Source organism: Gekko japonicus, unplaced genomic scaffold, assembly GCF_001447785.1.
Source record: "Gekko japonicus isolate JY-2015 unplaced genomic scaffold, Gekko_japonicus_V1.1 scaffold118, whole genome shotgun sequence".
NCBI classification, from domain to species: Eukaryota; Metazoa; Chordata; class Lepidosauria; order Squamata; family Gekkonidae; genus Gekko; species Gekko japonicus.
The window spans coordinates 395,415-414,108 of record NW_015168656.1 but is presented as its reverse complement, the minus strand read 5'-3'; the positions used below and the strand labels follow the sequence as shown (position 1 = coordinate 414,108).

The 18,694-nt window shown below is 46.0% G+C and overlaps 1 protein-coding gene across 2 annotated transcripts in view; it reads right to left on the bottom strand.

The window, feature by feature from the left end:
• The window catches only part of PAWR (PRKC, apoptosis, WT1, regulator), a 134,826-nt gene that overhangs the window by 18,812 nt on the left and 97,320 nt on the right, over positions 1-18,694 (bottom strand). For both annotated transcript variants that reach the window (XM_015415219.1, XM_015415220.1), the window contains exon 4: positions 10,442-10,476. In XM_015415219.1, the coding sequence (XP_015270705.1) occupies positions 10,442-10,476 (35 nt within the window). The remainder of the gene's footprint in view (positions 1-10,441; positions 10,477-18,694) is intronic.

The following is an 18,694-nucleotide window of genomic DNA, read 5'->3' as shown; positions in this document are numbered from 1 at the left end:
CGGGGGGGGGAGTTTGAGGTGTGGAATGGAGTAAAGTCCAATCAGCTTCCATATGCAAAAGACCTTGAAATGCTGGGCGGGACTGCACAAAGCAGCCAGTCAACCCAGCCAGCGTCTTCTGAGTGGCAGTTCTTCCAGCCAAACACTAAAGGGGCCAAATTTAGAACGTTCAATATAGAACGTTGCTATTCAATTATAATAAGGGAGAGATTTATTTAAAACATTTATTAACCACCTTTCTACCTTGTGGCACTCTAGGTGGCTTACAAAAATACATCATAACCAGCATCCAGTGGCACCTTAAAGATTAACAACATTTATCACAATAGGCGCATTTCTGAAACCGTACTGGGAATTCTTATGTAGAATATTATCCTATGAGTCTTTTAAGTGTAAATTCTCAGTATTAAAGTGGAAATTATTATGTAGAAAGATTAGGAGTGAATCCCATCATAAATCAACAGATCTCACTGTAAATATGAAAAGTTGGAACTGTATCTTGTGTGTAGCTCAACAAAATTCTGCTTCACATAGTGCATTAACTAACTTCTAGATAGGGTTGCCAGCTCTGAGCTGGGAAATACCTGGACATTTTGGGCATGGAGCCTGAGAAGGGTGGGGTTTGGGGATGGGAGGGACATCAATGGGGTATTATGGGTCCACCTTCCAGAGCAGCCATTTTCTCCAGGTGAAGTGATCTCTGTCATCTGGAGATCAGTTGTAATAGCAGATCTCCAGCCACCTACTTCTAGATGATATCATAGTAATGACCATTAGTTTAAATTGCTTTTTAAAGGATTAGACAAATTCATTCTATCAACAGCCACAACAACTAAATTGAATTGCCATGCATACCCACAGCAAAGCCCTGCCATCCAGACGCTGGTGACCTTGTTTCTGAACTTCTAAAAATACCTGGTTTGCCATCTACTGTTGGAAATCAAATGTTGGACCTTGCCAATTCTTATACTCACTAGAAACTGATTGTTTCCAAACTTGTAACAGTAATCATTTTCAGACTAATATTGCTAAAAATAGAGAAGATTGTAAATAAGAACAAGAAAATAAGAACAACAAAGCGGAGGAGGGGCCTTTATTTACTGTGCTAAGCTTTTGAAGTATGAAATCTTTTTCAGAGGCGGCTCATACAAGTATTTTAGAAAAATCTTCCTAGAATAAAACATATCCATAAATACATTGTATGTGATATGGTAAGGTAAAATAGAATAGCTATAGATAACTACAAGTGGAGACCCGCAAGAAACATGCGGGATGGTTTTCTCATTCGTCACACCTTTGCTTCCTCTCCTCACCCCCTACCTCTCTCACACTATTTCTCCCCTCTACCCCACTTTCCTTACTCTCTATTTCTCCTCCATGCATGTGACTTCCTCTCTCTTTCTGACCTGTCATCTTTCTCTTTGTTTTTCTGCCTCCCCACTTCATCACTCTTTCTCTTTCTGCCCCCATCCCATCATTTTTCCTTTCTGCCCCCATCCCTCTCCCAGCCTCCTGCCTGCTTCCTCCCCCACTCCGCAGAGCAGCAGCAGTGGCAGTGGTCTGGGAATCACAACGGATCTCCCAGCCAGGGAACTGATCTCTGTTGCCTGGACAACAGTTGTAATTCTGGGTGATCTCCACTCCTCACCCGGAGGCTGGCAATGGTGGTTCTCGTGGAGGAAATGGCTGGAGGGTGGAGTCTATGACATTAAACCAATCCAAAGTTCCTCCCCTCCTCAAATCCCACCCTCTCCAGGCTCCACCCCTCAAATGTCCAGGAATTTCCCAACCTGGAGTTGGCAACCCTATTTATTTATTTAACAGCCAACCTACCTTTATCTGCCTCTCTGTCTTCTGCTTTTCATCTCCACCCCCCAGCCTCTACCTAGGAAAATTACAGTCTTTCTCCACAGTGGGGACCAAAGCAGCTTTCATTATTCCCTCCACCTTTTTATCTGCACAACAACTCTGTGAGGTTGGTTAGGCTGAAATATGTGACTGGTCCAAAATCACGCAGTCAGCTTCCACTGCAAGACGAGGATTTGAACCTGGGTCTTGCAGACCCTACTTTGAAGCTCTAACTGCTGCACCTCACTGGCTTTCATAGGGTGGCTGCTGATGAACGATAGCAAGCAGTCGAGGCTAGGTGAGTCATGCAAATCAGGGGGGACCTGGCAACCCTAGACTCCTGCCAGTCCTAGGGTTGCCAGCCTCCAAATGGGACCTGGAGACCCCCCAGAATTACAACTGGACTCTAGACAGCAAGGGTATGTCTCCCTGCAGAAAATGGCTGCTTTGGAGGTTGGACTCTGTGGCATTATACCTAGATGAGGCCTCTCCCTTCCCCAAACCCAGCCCACCTTAGAGTCCAGCACAAAATCTCTAGAAATCCCCCAGTCTGGCACTGGCAACCCTTGTCAGGCCTGGCCCCAATGCTCCCTCCCTCCCTCCCTCCCTGAAAGGCCAAAATACTCCTGGAAAGGGCCCTTCCCCCCACCCTTTTACTGACAGACCCAGTTAGAAGCCTCCCCCGCCCCCAAACATTCTAATATCTCACCATTGATGCCTGAAGCAAATCCCTGCAGAGGCCATTTCAAAAGGTTTTGGGGGGAATTCAGCTGTCCCTGAAGGGATTTTTTTAGTTTTTGGATTTTTCTACAAACCCAGGAAGTCCACTGACTATGTAGGAAAAGCTGTTGGGGGAGAGTGAGCCCACTTTTGGTGGAATAAGTATCTGCACAGAAAAAAAACCTCTCTTGAAAATAGAATAAGGATTAGGGATAGGGGGTGGGTCAGAGGTTCAATAGGTTCAGGCAAGGTTACCAGGCAGTCCACGGCAGTTCAACCTGCGCTGAAAGACAAGTTGTTCAGACTGAGGGGTGAATAAATAGTTCTAAAGGGGAAGATGGAACTTTAGTCAGGTGATCCTGCTGGGCTAAAGACTGCAGGGTGGTGCTGAGATCAGGTCTCCCTGCAAGCCTATCAGTATGCAGACAGAAATTCCAGGCTTACTTACAGCTATTGTCTGATCTATTATTTCAAATCCTGATTTTATGGTATCTTCCTTCTATCCTCAACATCCTAGAAAGCTTGAGTAGTTAGCATTTATAACAAGCTGTCATAACAATATAGTGCACACAAGGTTAATATGAAGTTAAAAACTGCCTACACATTTTGCTTTTAGACTTTGCTTTATTAAGAGGGTACTTGTTGAAATCCAGCTGTATCATATGCATTGACTTCTCCAAAAATGGAAAAAAGGCAATATTGAATAATATCGGCAAGTATTTATGAAGTAGCTAGCATATAGAGAGCAGAAAAATTGTTATTTAAATCTTTGTTCAATTGCTCCTACATTTGCAGGATGACCTCTGATGACCAGGTTGAATAAAGATATTTTTCAATTAGTAAAATTTTGCTTTGATATTTTATTTCTTGATGTATTTTTTTGTACAACTAAAGTTTCTATTTGAATTAGGCTAAAAAATGATATAGGTCTGCTGAATGTTTCTCCAAATATATAAAACTGGCTATTCAATTCAATTACCTTCATTGGCATAACAGAACTACAGCACCACTTTACAACAAGGATGCAAGTACAGAACTGAAAATTAATAGGTCTTACCATGCAGAATTGTCTTTGATTTTAGTACTTCAGCTAAATAGTTAGCCACAATTTCAGTAACATCTGGATTAGAGTCATTCAGGAGAACTGAACTGGCTATTCAAAAGAGTGGAAGCTTTAGACATGGCCAGAAATCATTACTTCCTACACAGATTGATGTTAAGGTAAACAAAGATTGGAAAAAACGACCTGCAATAAACTGAAACTAAACAAAGCATAGAAATCCTGTTTTTGTAGATATCTGAAGAAAGACCAAAGTGGCAATTTAATGAAAATTTATGAAGATATCAGAATATACCAAAAGCTGCTCTTTGTGCACAGGTTTTTCTCCAGATGGAACACAACATGACCCTGCTGTACCTGGGAGCTTCCATACGATGCTGTACTCTTTCCAAGCACAGCTTGTGAGGATCATGGGGCTATTAATCTTTTCCAGTTCAGTGGAGAAATGGCACACCAGCTGCAGGCAGGGCCTTCATGTGAAGGATGGGCCCGCAGGCAATCTGAGCTGGGTGGGGGGAGCTTAGCATTGGATTCAAAATGGCAGTGTGAAAATCTGGCATACTTCATCCAATTTTACAGACCCCCCTTACCAACTGTGCCGCAGCTCAAATGTGAGTTGCAAATTAAAAGGTGGAAATTCTCCACAAAAGTTTTTAAGACAAGTAATGATACTCATAGGAATATTTGTAGATTTACATTTGTAGATTTACACTCTCCCTTCCCGGTTAGTTTTGTGCAGATGTGAGTTGCGGCAGGCTTGTAGCCATGGTTGGGCTCCCAGGGGCAGATGCCCAATCCCAAATCTGCCCTCCCCCCACACCCTGAGTCTACCCTCACCTTGATCCTTGCCTGGGGAGCCGGGAGCTGCCCAAGTCAGTCCAGGAGTCCTTGGCCAGGCATGGCTGCAACAACAGCCAAGGAGAATGGCCTGCCCTGGCACCTCAGTGCTGCAGCCAAAGCTCACCTGGTGCCGGTGCTCTCAGCCCCAAAGGCCGCAGAACCAGGTCAACCTGGGAGTTCTCGGCCAAGCATGGCTGCTGGGGCACGCAGCAAGAGCCATGCCTGGCCTTCTGAGACCAAGAGCGCCAGGGCCAGGTGGGCTTTGGCTGCAGTGCACAGGGAAGGAGTCGTCACTACAATGACGAGACCTATCACAGAAAAGACACTGAGCCTGCAAAGGACTCTCTGGGTCATCCAAGCGGACTCCTCTTCTACTTCCTCCCAGGCATCCTTGTTCCTGCTGTCAGACAAACAGGGCTCGGTGGTGGTCTTGGGAAAGTCCTTTGTTTAAGTCTATTTTTTTTTGTGACATCAAAAGTGATGCCCCCCCCCAAAAAATTTCTTACTACAGGCCTCAATTACGGCTCAGCTGATTGCTGCAGGGGCTGGCAAGATTTTCCTATTTTTTGTGACTAGGAAAAAGGAGGTGGGGAGAGGTGATACCAACAACGAACAGTGCAGGGATGTGTGAATTACATTCCTATACACATCCATCCTGTTCATTGCTTCTTGCAAAGCAGGGCCAGCTATTGCCACCATCATTTGAAACCAGCCAAACATACAAATATAACTTTCAAAGTATCAATCCGCCCGGTCCTGAATAGCCCAGGCAAGCCCGATCTCGTCAGAACTTGGAAGCCAAGCACTTGGAAGGGAGACCTCCAAGGAATACCAGAGCAAAGCCGGGACACAAATGCAGGTTATATCAAGCCACCTCTCTGAAATGTCCTAGCCCCACTAGGGGTTGCCAGAAGTCACCATGACTTCCAGGTTCACAAGCATATATGCACACAAACGCGCACACACACAATACTCACAAAATAGTTTTGAAAAGTACCAATCCAACTTCTCGTTCCCATTGGCAGACATTAATTCATGAAAACCCAGAAGGACAGGTATTTTGCAAATTTTCCCTCTGCATCCTTGTACACTACAACCAAGTCCTCAGGGATGAGAATAAGTTCATCTTAAACTTTCCAGAGGCTAAAAGGGAGAATACTGTCATAACATCTACAACTTTAAGTAACTAATTAAACTGACAGCACACATGAAGACTCATCCTGTAGAAGTCTGTTGTCATGGCTGATAAAACAAAAACAACTGGTTTTGGCTATGGATGAAAAAGATCCTGTTATCTGTCCAGTCACTTAAAAATGCAGACCACAAATAACTACACCAAAGTGCTGACAGTATATATTATTTTTTAATCCCAGTAGACATATTTAGCGGTCCTTTTAAGAGATGCTTTTGGGTTTGGGGAGTAAGAATATTCATAATCATGGATGCCGGTGGTGGAAAGTGCTGTCAAGTTGCAGCTGACTTATGACAACCCCTGTAGGGTTTTCAAGGCAAGAGACAGACAGAGGTGGTTTGCCATTGGTTGCCTCTGTGTAGCAACCCTGAACTTCCATCCAAGCACTAACCATGGTCAACACTGCTTAGCTTCCAAGATCTCATGAGATAAGGCTAGCCTGGGCCATCCAAGTTAGGGCCATAACATAGGTAGATACACCTTTTCCTGTCTCATCTTCTATCTAGCTGCTTGCCCTCCAGGTTCAATTCCATCAGACATTGTCCAGAAAACCAAAAAAGGCTAACCAAGATGCCAAAAGTAGGCAGGGAGATGCCTACCTTCGTTTTAATAGCAAATGAGATTCCCAAGGCTTTCCTCTAACTTCATGGTGCGTTTGGAATAGGAGGATGATATTTGATCTGTAGAAGTCCCTTAAGAGACAGAAATACCTCCAATTCCTCACCTGCTGGTGGCAATGAAAATTAATCCTATGGGAGGGGCAGGATTAAGCAGGAGAAGCAAACTCCCCATTGAGGTTTAGTGGCTTGAGGCCTAGACCAGATAGGTAAATTTCACATTCCCTGTAGCAGAACAAGGTGCCTGCTTATAAGGTCACCCCTTACAGGGATCCCTGCATTTGTTCCTGTCAGGGGTCCCTGAAATTGGCAGAAATTCCCTTGGACACTCCCACATGAAACTGGCACAGCTACCCAGAGCCCTCTCTACAACATGGCCTTATCCAGAAAGTCACAAGCCCAGGAAATGTCATCAAGCCAATAGGAAAGAAGACCCAGCACCACTGATCCAATCCTCCTGCAGGTCCTAAACTCTTCATTCATACATTATCTTTCTCCATTGAAGTAAGTCTCTTCAAAAGTAACGAACAGTGCAAATTGTTTCCGCCAGGTTTGTAGCTGGTTCTGTACCTGGATCTCCTTCTTGGTACTTGATTTGGCTCCTGGAACTTCATTCATCCCTGATGAAATCACTGATCCCCCCTCCTTCTGCTTGTGAGCTTTTGGTCATCACGCTATGCCCAAGTCCATAGTTTGTTTTGGTTGTGGACCTCCATTCATTCCAGAACCCCCCCCCCCCATCTTGGGTCAGTTTCTTCTTCTCCTGCCTGTTACCATGTGTTTGCAATTGCATTTTGTCTGTACTGTGCTTATGCTGTGTTGGTCAAATGTCTGTGTATCTGTACATTTGGGACTCAGGGATCACTGCTGTGTGTGTTTTGATGCTGTGTGTTTGAATGGCTGGCCTTGCACCTCATGCTGCCTATGGATGGGCATGGCTTGAGCTGCCTGCCACAAGACACATGCCTCCCTGGAATCTCCCAGAGTGCCTCTGGACAAAGGAGACCAGCGCCATTATGCACAATGAGAGACTTGGAGAAACAACTGGCTTTTCCACCATTGGCGAACTGTGGGAAAGCACGCAATTCTCCCTGGTATCTGGTTTTGGAATCACAAAGACAACTTCCTTGATTGCCTCTGGACCAGGCGCATCTTCTGCAAGTCAAAGGTTGCCAATGGAAACAACAGTTTCACACCTGGCCACATGGCCCCCTTTGAAGTTAGGGTAGCATATCTGCATATTGCCCCCTTCCCCTCATTAGGACGTCACCACTCTTTGACCTATAGCCTTAGCAAAGAGGACGGACCCTAAGGGTTTATGGCCGTAAGCCAAGCCCAAAAACATAGCTTTTAAAAAGAGGAACACAGCCTTTGTTTCTCTGGTTAACCCACCCCTCCCCTACCTTGCAACTTAAGTGCTGCAGGTGAGTCTTACTGTGTTCCCGGGAGTCGCGACCCAGGAACCCGCACGTGGCTGGCCGGTCCAGCTCGTGTGCTTTTAGAATTCACCCGCTGATCCTTAAGCTGCCCCTTTTCTGCTACAAGGAGATTTCTCCCCAGCTTGGACCTCAGATAAGTATAAGCGATATCCTGTTGTGTCATCCCCCTTGTCTGTTGCTTTTGTTATTTTCCTTGCTGATTGCTTTCTATGAACGATTGTAACTAAGGATCTTGAGAGAATCTGTGTATGCATCTGTTTTCGTATGCTTGAGAACTGTTTAGTAAAAGGCAACATTTATTCATAAACCTAGCGTGTTGTCTCAATTCCTGGGAATTAGGAGCGTTTCGTTGGCCAATCTGACCTCTGTATACACTGGGCAAGAACTCACGCCACGCCCACTGTTGTAGATAATTCAGAATTGGGCTCCCAGAACCGTCCTTAGAGGAGTTCAGGTCACATGCCCCAAACCACATGACATTGGACTCTTCTCTTCAGGACAGGCAGCAGATGCTTTTCCTTTCTCCCTTTATTTTCCCTTAAGTTCCCACACTCACACCAATTAGGCAGCATCTAAGGGCAGCATAGCTAGGACTCTGCTATTGTATTGTAGTATTATTTTACACTTTTGCTTTCTCTTGGATTTTATATTATAGCTCTATATTCTGATAAGGAAAACATTCTTGTTTAAGACCTCGTCTCTGGGTCTCCTCTTTCTAGGGGCTTTTTTTTATTGTTGTTGTTGTTGAAAAAGAGATGCTGGAACTTTCAAAAGGGAAATGAAGTTTTCAATCTGTATACTGAAAAATCATGAGCTTTAAAAGAATTTTGTCAAAGAGGTTCCAGAACTCTGTTCCGGTGCATTCTCCCAGGAATGAAAAAAAAAAAGCCCTGCCTCTTTCTAAGGCTATTCTGCTACAAAAGGATCCATGTATACAACAGATTGAAATGGTTCCAGATAACTCATTACCCCAGAACTCATGTATGATTCTACATACAACCACTCTGCATGTGACAGGCCTGATACATGGACCTATTTGGGTAACAGTAGCACTTATTTTACTACACAGGCAAATAAACTTCTTCACTTCTTCAGTATCATGGGAGGTGATCTGTAAGCTCTGTTTAGGTGAGTTGGGTCCAAAGACTATATTCTTTGTTTTACCTTTCAACACTAAGTCTGATACACAATTTGCGCATGAAAAATGAAGGACTTGTCATCAGCATAAAGTAAAACAGATGAAACTACTGGCCATAGAAGGAAAGAATTTTGTTTTGTTCACCGCTATACTAAAATATTTATATAAAACAAATAAAAAGGAGCAGGAACACAACCCTGCATCACTTCTTTTAAAACTGACATGCTGTCTGAAAGACCAACTTTCAAGGTAATTGTGATTTGAAAAGTATTAAAGAGCACAAATCAGTTGCAAGACCCTATGATTGATTAGAATTTCATGCTGGATGTACATGAGACATTTGTTATATGAAGTACACAAGACGTTTGGTCACGAGTCAGAGTTTCTCTGATCCAACTCACATTTCCCACAGCCACAGGGAACTTTATCACCCAGCTGCCAGATCATGATTTGTATTGGAGCCATGGTGCAAGAAGGGGAAGAATGGGTTTCAGCCCCCCACTCATGTTACCATGCCATGAAAACGCAAGGGGATTTGCCCTTTCCAGGGTTTTGCCCTTTGAGGGAGGACTCATTGGGGGCAGTTCCGGCAGAAGCCACTGTATGACTTGCTATGATGTGACTTGCATGACTCATGACTGGCTGCTTGCTACATACCATAAAGCTTCCTGGCAACACCCCAATGCCTATACTTTATTATGAAACTTGTGAATTTCAAGGAGCAAAGAGTTCCTCATAAAATGTATCAATTAAATACATTTATTCACTGCTTTTGCTCACACAGTGGGTGCAAGGCCGCCTTCTCTGATAAACAAATTTCCCTCAGATTTACAGAATTATACTGTATAACTGATTACCCTCCTACCTCTTACCACATCGTCTGCAATCTGAACTACAAAAGCCTTAGCTTAACAAGAGAGCTTCAGTACAATCTTAAGAATGCTTTCTTGGGAGTAAGCTCCATTGAATAGGCCTGTATAAGATTCTGAGTAGACCTTTGCTGCACCCTGAAGAACAATCCAACAATGGCTTAGGCATTTCTTCAATTACTAGAAGGGATATGATTTTTATTTCAAAAGACTGCAGGTGATGAGGAATGAAAAAAACTGACTTCACATTAATGCACAGCTTGCCAGGGCAATAATAAAAGCATATCAATGCACACTTTAGTAAAAAAAAACAAAAAACTGTTTGCTCTGTTGGTTTTGCTCATGGGGTGTGTATAATTTATGTATTTCTGTTATTTATAGTCCACCTTTCTCACAGAGACTCAAGGTGAATGACACAGAGTGAGCCAGGACAATCAACAAATGGGACATTCAATAAATAATTCATTAGGATGGTAGAAGTCTGGAACCACCGAAGCATTGCATAAGTTTTAACATGACACATTAAATGGTATAATTAAAAATTACATAATAGCATCCTACTTACAGTAAGCTATGCACAGCGGTATAGACCACAATCCCATAATTTATTCAATCAAGTTTGTGAACCATTTTGTATAGCGCAGCCCTATTATTAACATATTCTATTACATACTCATTCTAAAGTACATAACTAAATGATATATTGAGAAGTGCTTACCTTTTATATCTGCTTGAAATGGTCCTAGAGTTTTCCTGTTAAAAACATTAAAGCAAGGTTTACTGTATTTGGTAAGAACTGTCTGCACATCAATCACAATAGTAACACCAAAATATAGAAGTACTATGAAGGAGGAGGAGGAGGAGGAGGAGGAGATTGGATTTATACCCCACCCTTCACTTGGAGTCTCAGAGCGGCTTACAAACTCCTTTCCCTTCCCCTCCCTACAACAGACACCCTGTGAGGTGGGTGGGGCTGAGAGAACTCTGACACAAACTGCTCTTTCAGGAACAGCTGTGCCAGAGCTTGTGACTGACCCAAGATCACATCAGCAGGTGCAAGTGGAGGAGTGGAGAATCAAACCCGGTTCTCCCAGATTAGAGTCTGCGCACTTAACCACTACACCAAACAGGTTGTACGTGCACCTGGAATGAGGCTAGCAATCATGTTCTCTGATCCATAATTTTTCTTTTAATTAATATTTATTGAAACATTTGAACAAATACAAATACCAATGTCAACAATGTAAACAATAAATTGAGCCTAGAAGTGAGTACAACATATTAACGTTCAGTTCCTCAATACCTTTATCCTTTCAAATCTCCAATTTATGTTCTAAACACCTCAAACATGTGATCAAACTAAAAATAGGATGCAAGTTATTACCATTTGCAATTGGTTCTGTCTTCTATATGAAACCCAAACAACTCATGAACCAAAATTAGATCAAAAGCATATCCATGAAAGATCAGCAGAGTTCGATGGGAGCACATCCTTGTCTGTCATGTAGTGAAGTAAATGGAACCAAATAGATTCAAAGCCGGAGGAAACGGGAGGAGTCTTTGTTTGATAGTTGAATGTCATTCATGATTTTAGCTAAAATAAATTGGTCCCAGATTTTATTGTGCCAAATTTGGATAGTTGGAGGAGTGGCCAGTTTCCAGACGGAGGCTATTGCTATTCTTGCCGAGGCCAATAAAATCAAGTTTAGCTCTTTAAGGGCTACTGTCCCAACAGTCAGATCTATAAGGTTGAGAAGAGCCATTTCAGGACTAATGAGTAAACTAAGCAGGGTAATCTCATTGATTTGTCTGATGACTTCACACCAGAAAGGATATATCTTGGGGCACTCCCACCAACAGTTGGAAGTATGAACCTGTATGGCTGCAATTTTTCCAGCATAAAGCGCTATGAGAGAGTTTCATTTTGTTTAGACGATCCGGAGTTTTGAAAAACTGAAATTTAATGTTAATGCTTTTTGAGGAGTTTGCAGGTGAGTTCCAAAGTTTCTGCCATTGCGAGTAAGACCATGTGTAAATCATCCTGCCAACGAAGCTGATGCTTTAGAGGATATTTGTTTTCAATGCCTAGAAGAATCTTATATAGTTTGGCCACCACCCCCTTGATACCATCAGTGTGCATTATCAACACCTGTTCAAAGGCTGAAGAGCAACATAGTTAAGACTAATTGGTGAGTAAGCTTTTGTGATTTTAGTACTCAGTTCTTTGTTACTATAGGACTGTTTATCTTCTTGCAGCAACAGTTTCTGAAAATGCAGAACTCAAATAGATATAAATTCTTAAATAATTTCCACAGTATTGTGCATAATTTGCAGTCAGACAGGAGTACAATCTGTGCCAGAGTCAAAGGATTATATGAACAAGCTCTCAGGATTCAAGGATTCCTTAGTCATCCTTTCAAACTGCATCAGCCAAAACTGTTAGTCCAGTATAATGTCACTAGAACTACTCTAGCAGAGAAATCCACTTCACCCCTTCTTCTTGACTGTTTACAGAGTGGCTTATCCAAACATCAACATACAGGTTTTAAAGAAAAAAAAGATTCTGTTTGTATAAGGAATGACATTGTGGATATATAGTGTACTAGATAGAAGCAGTAAGACTGGAACAAGTGAGGACCTGCAAGAATCTTACAGGAAAAAGATGACCTATTTCTTCCTGCCTTTGCTTCCTCCCATCTCCTGCCACCCTTCCCTGTTACTTACGCCCTCTCTTTATTCCCCACCCCAACCCTTCTTGTCAATCATACCCTCTCCCCTACTTTCTCCCTCAACCTTCTCTGTCACTGTTCCCTCCTCCCTCTCCCAGTGCCTATAGTAACTGTCACACCCTCAGCAAAAAAAAAACAAAAACCCATGGTCACCCTGTGTCCATCCTTTCTCAGAATGCACATTTACTGATTTTTTCTCAAAGCTGTACACCAACTACATTAAACAAAACAAAACATGCCTAACTGTCACAGAACTGGGAAGAAAGGTGACATGTTCAGAACCAGTTCATGTCAGGACATGAACTGCAGTAGGATGGAAGTCTTTTTTTAAAGTGGCACTTAGGAAAGGGAGAAAGAAAGAGTTGGGAATTGGCCACAAGACACATGGCCACTGCCAAACCATGCTTCGCTTCACTTTACTTAGTTCGCTGTGGAGAGGGGAATTCCTTAGGTGGAGAGAGTGAGTGTGGGGTGTGTGAGTGATCTATCTTAGACTGCGGAACCTTTTCTTCAAGATGCGCCTCTCTCTGGTTCACAGGGAGACGCCCTTGAAGCTCTCAGTGCCAGCTTGTGTAGTAGATAATGGGATCGTATATTCCCATGGGAAGGTGGTAGAGATGCGGGAGCCTGGCTGCATGACATGACGTATGTGTGGGCCTTAGGAGGGGTTACAGTTTCAACTTTTGATATCTATGCATGTACCCGCCAAAATGCTTTAGAACTGACACAGTACTGTTCATGCCTGGAACTTCGTAGGCATCTGGATCGAGGTGGCGTGGCAGCACTGGTGCTGCTAGACCTGTCGGCTGCGTTCGATATGGTCAACCACCAGTTGCTGGCCCGCCGCCTCGCTGACGTGGGGATTCAGGAACTTGCCCTTCAATGGTTTGTCTCTTTTCTCCAAGGTCGGGGACAGAGGGTGGGGGGGACCAGCGATCCCGAAGACATCCCCTTGAGTGTGGGGTGCCCCAGGGAGCTGAGTTGTCCCCAATGTTGTTTAACATCTATATGCACCCCCTTGCCCAGATTGCCCGGAGGTGTGGGCTTGGGTGTCATCAATATGCTGATGACACCCAAGCTCTATCTGATGCTGGGCGGCCAGTCGGACTCTGGCCCCGATGACCTTCATCGGGCGTTGCAGACTGTGGCTGGTTGGCTCAGGCTGAGTCGGTTGAAATTAAACCCGGAAAAGGCCTGAGTCGGACTGGATTGGGGTTGGGGCTCCCGCTCCTGGTCTTCGACGGGGTACCATTGGTGCCTCTGCGGGAGGCTAGGAGTTTGGGAGTGCTCCTGGACTCCTCATTGACGATGGAGGCCCAGGTAGCAGCTACTGCCAGGGTGGCCTTTTATCATCTGTGGCTTGCTCGGCAGTTGGTTCCCTACCTTGACCATGATGACCTGGCCACTGTGATCCACGCGACGGTCACCACGAGGCTTGACTACTGTAACGCTCTCTACTTAGGGCTGCCTCTGTTGCAAATCCGGAAGCTGCAGCTAGTGCAGAATGCTGCGGCCGAGCTGTTGTTGGGCCTCTCTAGGCAAGACCATATTCAGCCTGGACTGCAAGCGCTGCACTGGCTGCCAATAGCATACCAGATTCGCTTCAAAGTGCTGGTTCTTACCTTTAAAGCCCTGAATGGCCAGGGTCCGACTTACCTGAAGTACCGTCTCTTCCCGATTGTTCCCTCAAGAGCACTACGATCTGGGAACTCCCATCACCTGGAAGTCCCAGGCCCTCGGGAGATTAAGTTGCCCTCTACTAGGGCCAGGGCATTTTCGGTAGCGGCTCCTACCTGGTGGAATGAGCTCCCAGAGGATGTCCGGGCCCTGCGGGACCTTGTGCAGTTCCACAGGGCCTGTAAGACGGAGCTCTTCCGCCAGGCGTTCGAGTAGGAGCCGCCGCCGCCACTATCCTACCACCGAGGTAGTATGCCATTGGCTGCCCTACGAAAGTCAGAAATTACAGACACCGTAGTGGGAGACCGCGTTACTGGAAAGGCTGCCACCAAATCTGAGTGATTGTCCCCATCTTGGAAGATTAACATTATTATAGATTGCAGCACCATGTTTTCGGAGGGTCTTATAGTGGTTTTAAATATTGTATTTTATTATATATGTTATGATATTTGTATCTGGCTTTGCCGTATGTGAGCTGCCCTGAGCCTTTGGGAGGGCGGGATAGAAATCAAATAAATAAATAAATAAACTCGTTTAACTCAATAAAGCTTTTCACTGCCAAAAACATTGTGCTTGATAGTGACTTGACCAGGGAGTCTGACAAAGTGTGAGTACTCCACATTCTTCGACCGCTGCCCCACGTTCGTGATGCCCAGCGAGTCCGAAGACACTGGTACAGCAACTGGCTCTGAGCCCGGGATCCCACTCCCCTTGCTTGACAAGAAAGATGACAAGCAAGGTGAACCCAAATCTAGGAAACATACAGTATACTGGAAAGGAGGGGCCTGGACTTAGAAGATGAAGAACAGATGGAATGAACCAGCCTAGTTCCTGAGCACCCCCAGGTTTCGGGGTCTGAAAGCCCAGTCAGAGAGAGAGGAGAGGTGAACCTCTCATGTCTCCCAAGACGACCCTGAACGCCTTCTGGTAGCCAACACCATGGGCAAAGCCTCGAGTGCCAATCGGGCAATAGCTGAACTACAAGGCGAGTTGGAAGAAATCAAAGACAGGAGAGATCTCCGAGGAGGAAGAGGAAGAACAGAAGCCCCCAGATCGCCCCGCTGCTCCGCCCGGATCGAGACCAGAGTGGAAGAGGCCCTGAGACACCCTGGAAAAAATGTTCAATGGAAGCCCCAAGAAGCTGGTATTCTTTGTGATCCAGGTGTGGAAGTTCCTGAGAGAATGAGGCCACACTTTTGCCTAAGATGAGCACTAGGTAGACTATGTGGGGTCACGACTTTGGGAGCGGGCGGCCAACTGGTTTGTGGGTCTTTACAATGTCGGGGCACTAGAACTCTGCAACATGGATGCCTTCATACAGGCCTTCCGATGACAGTATGAACACTTCCTGAAGCTAGAGAAAGCCCAGACCCGTGCTCAAAGGTTGTGGCGGGGGGGGGGTCAATTGGTGCAAGAATACTCAGATGAATTCAAGTCCTATGCAGCTAAGCTACAAGGGTGGCCAGAAGAAGTTCTCATTGAATTCAACTGGGCTGGCCTCAACACTAGGATCCTCGAGAAGGCACTAGCCCAGGACAACCTGGTGACAATGAGTGGCTGGATCCAGGTGGCCTGAGGATCCGAGAACAGATGGAACCTTGTGCGACTGTACCAGCACAAAACCTCCAGGAAGCCGGCCGGGCCCAGAAGATGTCCAGAGGGCGAGGTCCCATGACCAGGGAAGACCGTGAGCACCGCATGCGCTCGGGGCTATGCCTGAGATGCGGAGCACCCGGGAACTTTGCTGCGAACTTCCCGGGTGTCATGCCCGCAATGCAGCCCGGCCCCATAGACCCTGACCCCAGGGATTCTGCACTCTCAACGTCCAAGGGTGAGCTCCCTGCACCCCTTGAATCACCAGACCTAAGTCTTGCAGAGGATGAGCACCAGCTACCAGGAGAGTTTACACCTGGAGCCGCACTGGTAGAGCCAAGCACAAGCACCACGCCTCCTGATTCCCCCCCACACCGGTGGCTTGTTTGTGTGATCAGAGGCGACGGGACATGGCAACCCAGCGTAAGGAGGCATGCATGCGAGGTTGGCGTCCTCTAAGCCCAGAGTACTGACCGGAGCCAGGATCCTGTTAGCGGCTGATAATTGGATAACAAGCGGAACGAGCTTTTTAGGCGGGTCTCTCAGATTCCCAACTCGGGCTGGCAACTAATTGCATAGATGAATCGCTGCACCCCAGATCTTGCGTTCCTGTCTCCTGGTTTTCATTCTGACTTCCCGGCTCCTGACTTTGGCTTGCGTGATGTTGTTTCCCCGGCTCCCTGACTTCAGACTGTGTATCCTGACTTTTGATGAACGGCTTTCGGCTTCTGAACTCAGCTTGCAATCTCTGGTAACCCTAGACTGTGCTTTGACTTGGTATTTTGGACTCTGCTCATGTTACTCTGTCTTATCTGGTGCCCTGCCCCCGGACTGTGTTTTGGACTTTCTGTGCCCTGCCTGGCCCGCCAGCGCAATCATGACACCGGGCAGCTGGAGCCCAGAGAGGGAGCACTGGGAAGAAGGAAAGGAGAGGAGACTGAAGACCCTGGGAAAGCATCACAAGACTCCAAAAGCTCTGCAAGCTGGGCCAAGAGACAACCTGGAAGGTATCTCATCCAGCGACTATGACGCACCTCAGCCAGTGGGAAAAGGCCAGGGCCTGCTGTGAAGAGTGCCAACCAGCAGGTCTGACAGTCCCCAGTGCAAGACTCAGTGAGACTCTCCTCCTCTCTTTTTTGTGTGAATGTGACTGTAATCAACCCTGAGTAGGGACACATATCAGGGTGAGGGCTTTAACAGACTCAGGGTGTACCCGAGACTTAATCAACCCTGCCACAGTTATGGATCCGGGAGTTAAAGTGCACAAACTGACAGAGTCCCTAGTTTTCTCCCAGATGGATGGAACCCCAATGAAAGGGGAGGCCTATCAGTACCAAACTGTTTCCTTGCTCGTTGGGTTGGCCTCCCACTGGGAGCTCTGCTCATTCGTGGTGAGCACCGCCGCAGAATTCCCCCATGGTGCTGGGAAGCCCATGGCTCCAGACCCATGACCCGTATCTTCAATGGAGTACCAGCACACTAAACTTCTTAGATCCCACGTGTGAGGCTCACCAGTGGGATCCACAGTGGTGGGAGGAGCCCCATCTGGTAGCTGAGCAGGTGTGCCTAGCCAGGGAGGAACTGAACCTTGATCCTAAAGAATACTGGGACCTAGCCAGGGTCTTCGAGGAAGGGGAAGCAAACGAATTACCTCCACATCACAAAACTGACTGTGCAATTGAGATCTTGCCCTGGCACAAAATGCCCAAAGGGAAGCTGTACTCCATGAGCCCCGCCGAGAAGGAAGAGCTGCGGAGGTTTATAGACAAAAACTTGGCCCAGGGCTTTATCAGACCAGCCACCTCCCCCTTGTGTTGTTCCAGAAGAAAAAGGATGGGGGGTTAAGACTGTGCACTGATTACAGAAGATTAAACACTGTATCCATGTCAAATGCTTACCCCCTCGTGCTAATTAAAGACTTGTTGGCGGAGGCTTCCCAGGGCCAGATCTTTACATAATTTAACCTTTGAGATGCATACTTCCATGTGTGCATCAGGGAAGGGGATGAGCACAAAATGGCTTTTAATACCGTTGGGACAGTATGAATACCTGGTGATGCCATTTGGGTTGGCTGGTACACCCGGGGTGTTTATGAACTTGATCAGTGAAGTGTTGCACAAGCACCTGTACAAGGGGGTCCTTGTTTATCTAGATGATATCTTAATTTATTCAAGAGATAAGGAGTTGCATGTTCAACTGGTGCGAGATGTTCTCAAAGCCCTATATGAAAATCGCCTATTTGCTCAGTTGTCTAAGTGCGAGTTCCACAAAGAGGAGCTGGACTTTCTAGGGTACCACATATCTGGGAAGGGCCTGGGCATGGAGCCCAAGAAGGTCCAGAATGTCGTGGGGTCCCCAATTTTGCCCAGGTCACCCTCCCGCTAACAGATCTATTAAAGAAAAAGGGGAAGGGGCCAGAGTGCCAGAAAGGGAGCACTGCTTGCAGGGGTCTCCCGAATGCCAAAAGGCAGCTGAACACTTAAAGCCTCTGTTTACTTCAGAACCCATACTGCACCACCCTGATGAGACCAAAAAGTTTGTGGTTCAGGTAGACGCATCGAACGTGGCCATGGGGGGGGGCAATCCTCCAAAGAAGGGAAGATGGGAAGTTGCACCCATTGGTCTATGTGTCTAAAAAGTTCTCCAGTGCTGAAAGGAATTGGGCCGTGTGGGACAAGGAAGCTGTGCTCGCTTCGGCAGCACATATACTAAAATTGGACAAGGAAACTGCAGCTATAAAGCTAGCTCTTACAACTTGGAAACATTGTTTGGAGGGGGCAAGGATCCCTTTTGAGGTTTGGACTGACCATAAAAACCTAGAAGCCCTCAAAGCCCCCTGGCGCTTAAGCGTGAAACAGTTACAGTGGACGGAGTTCTTCTATATGTTTCATTTCATGCTCAACCATCTCCCAGGGAAATCTAACTTCCTGGCCGATGTGCTGTCCTGCCTCCCACAGCACACTAGTTAACAG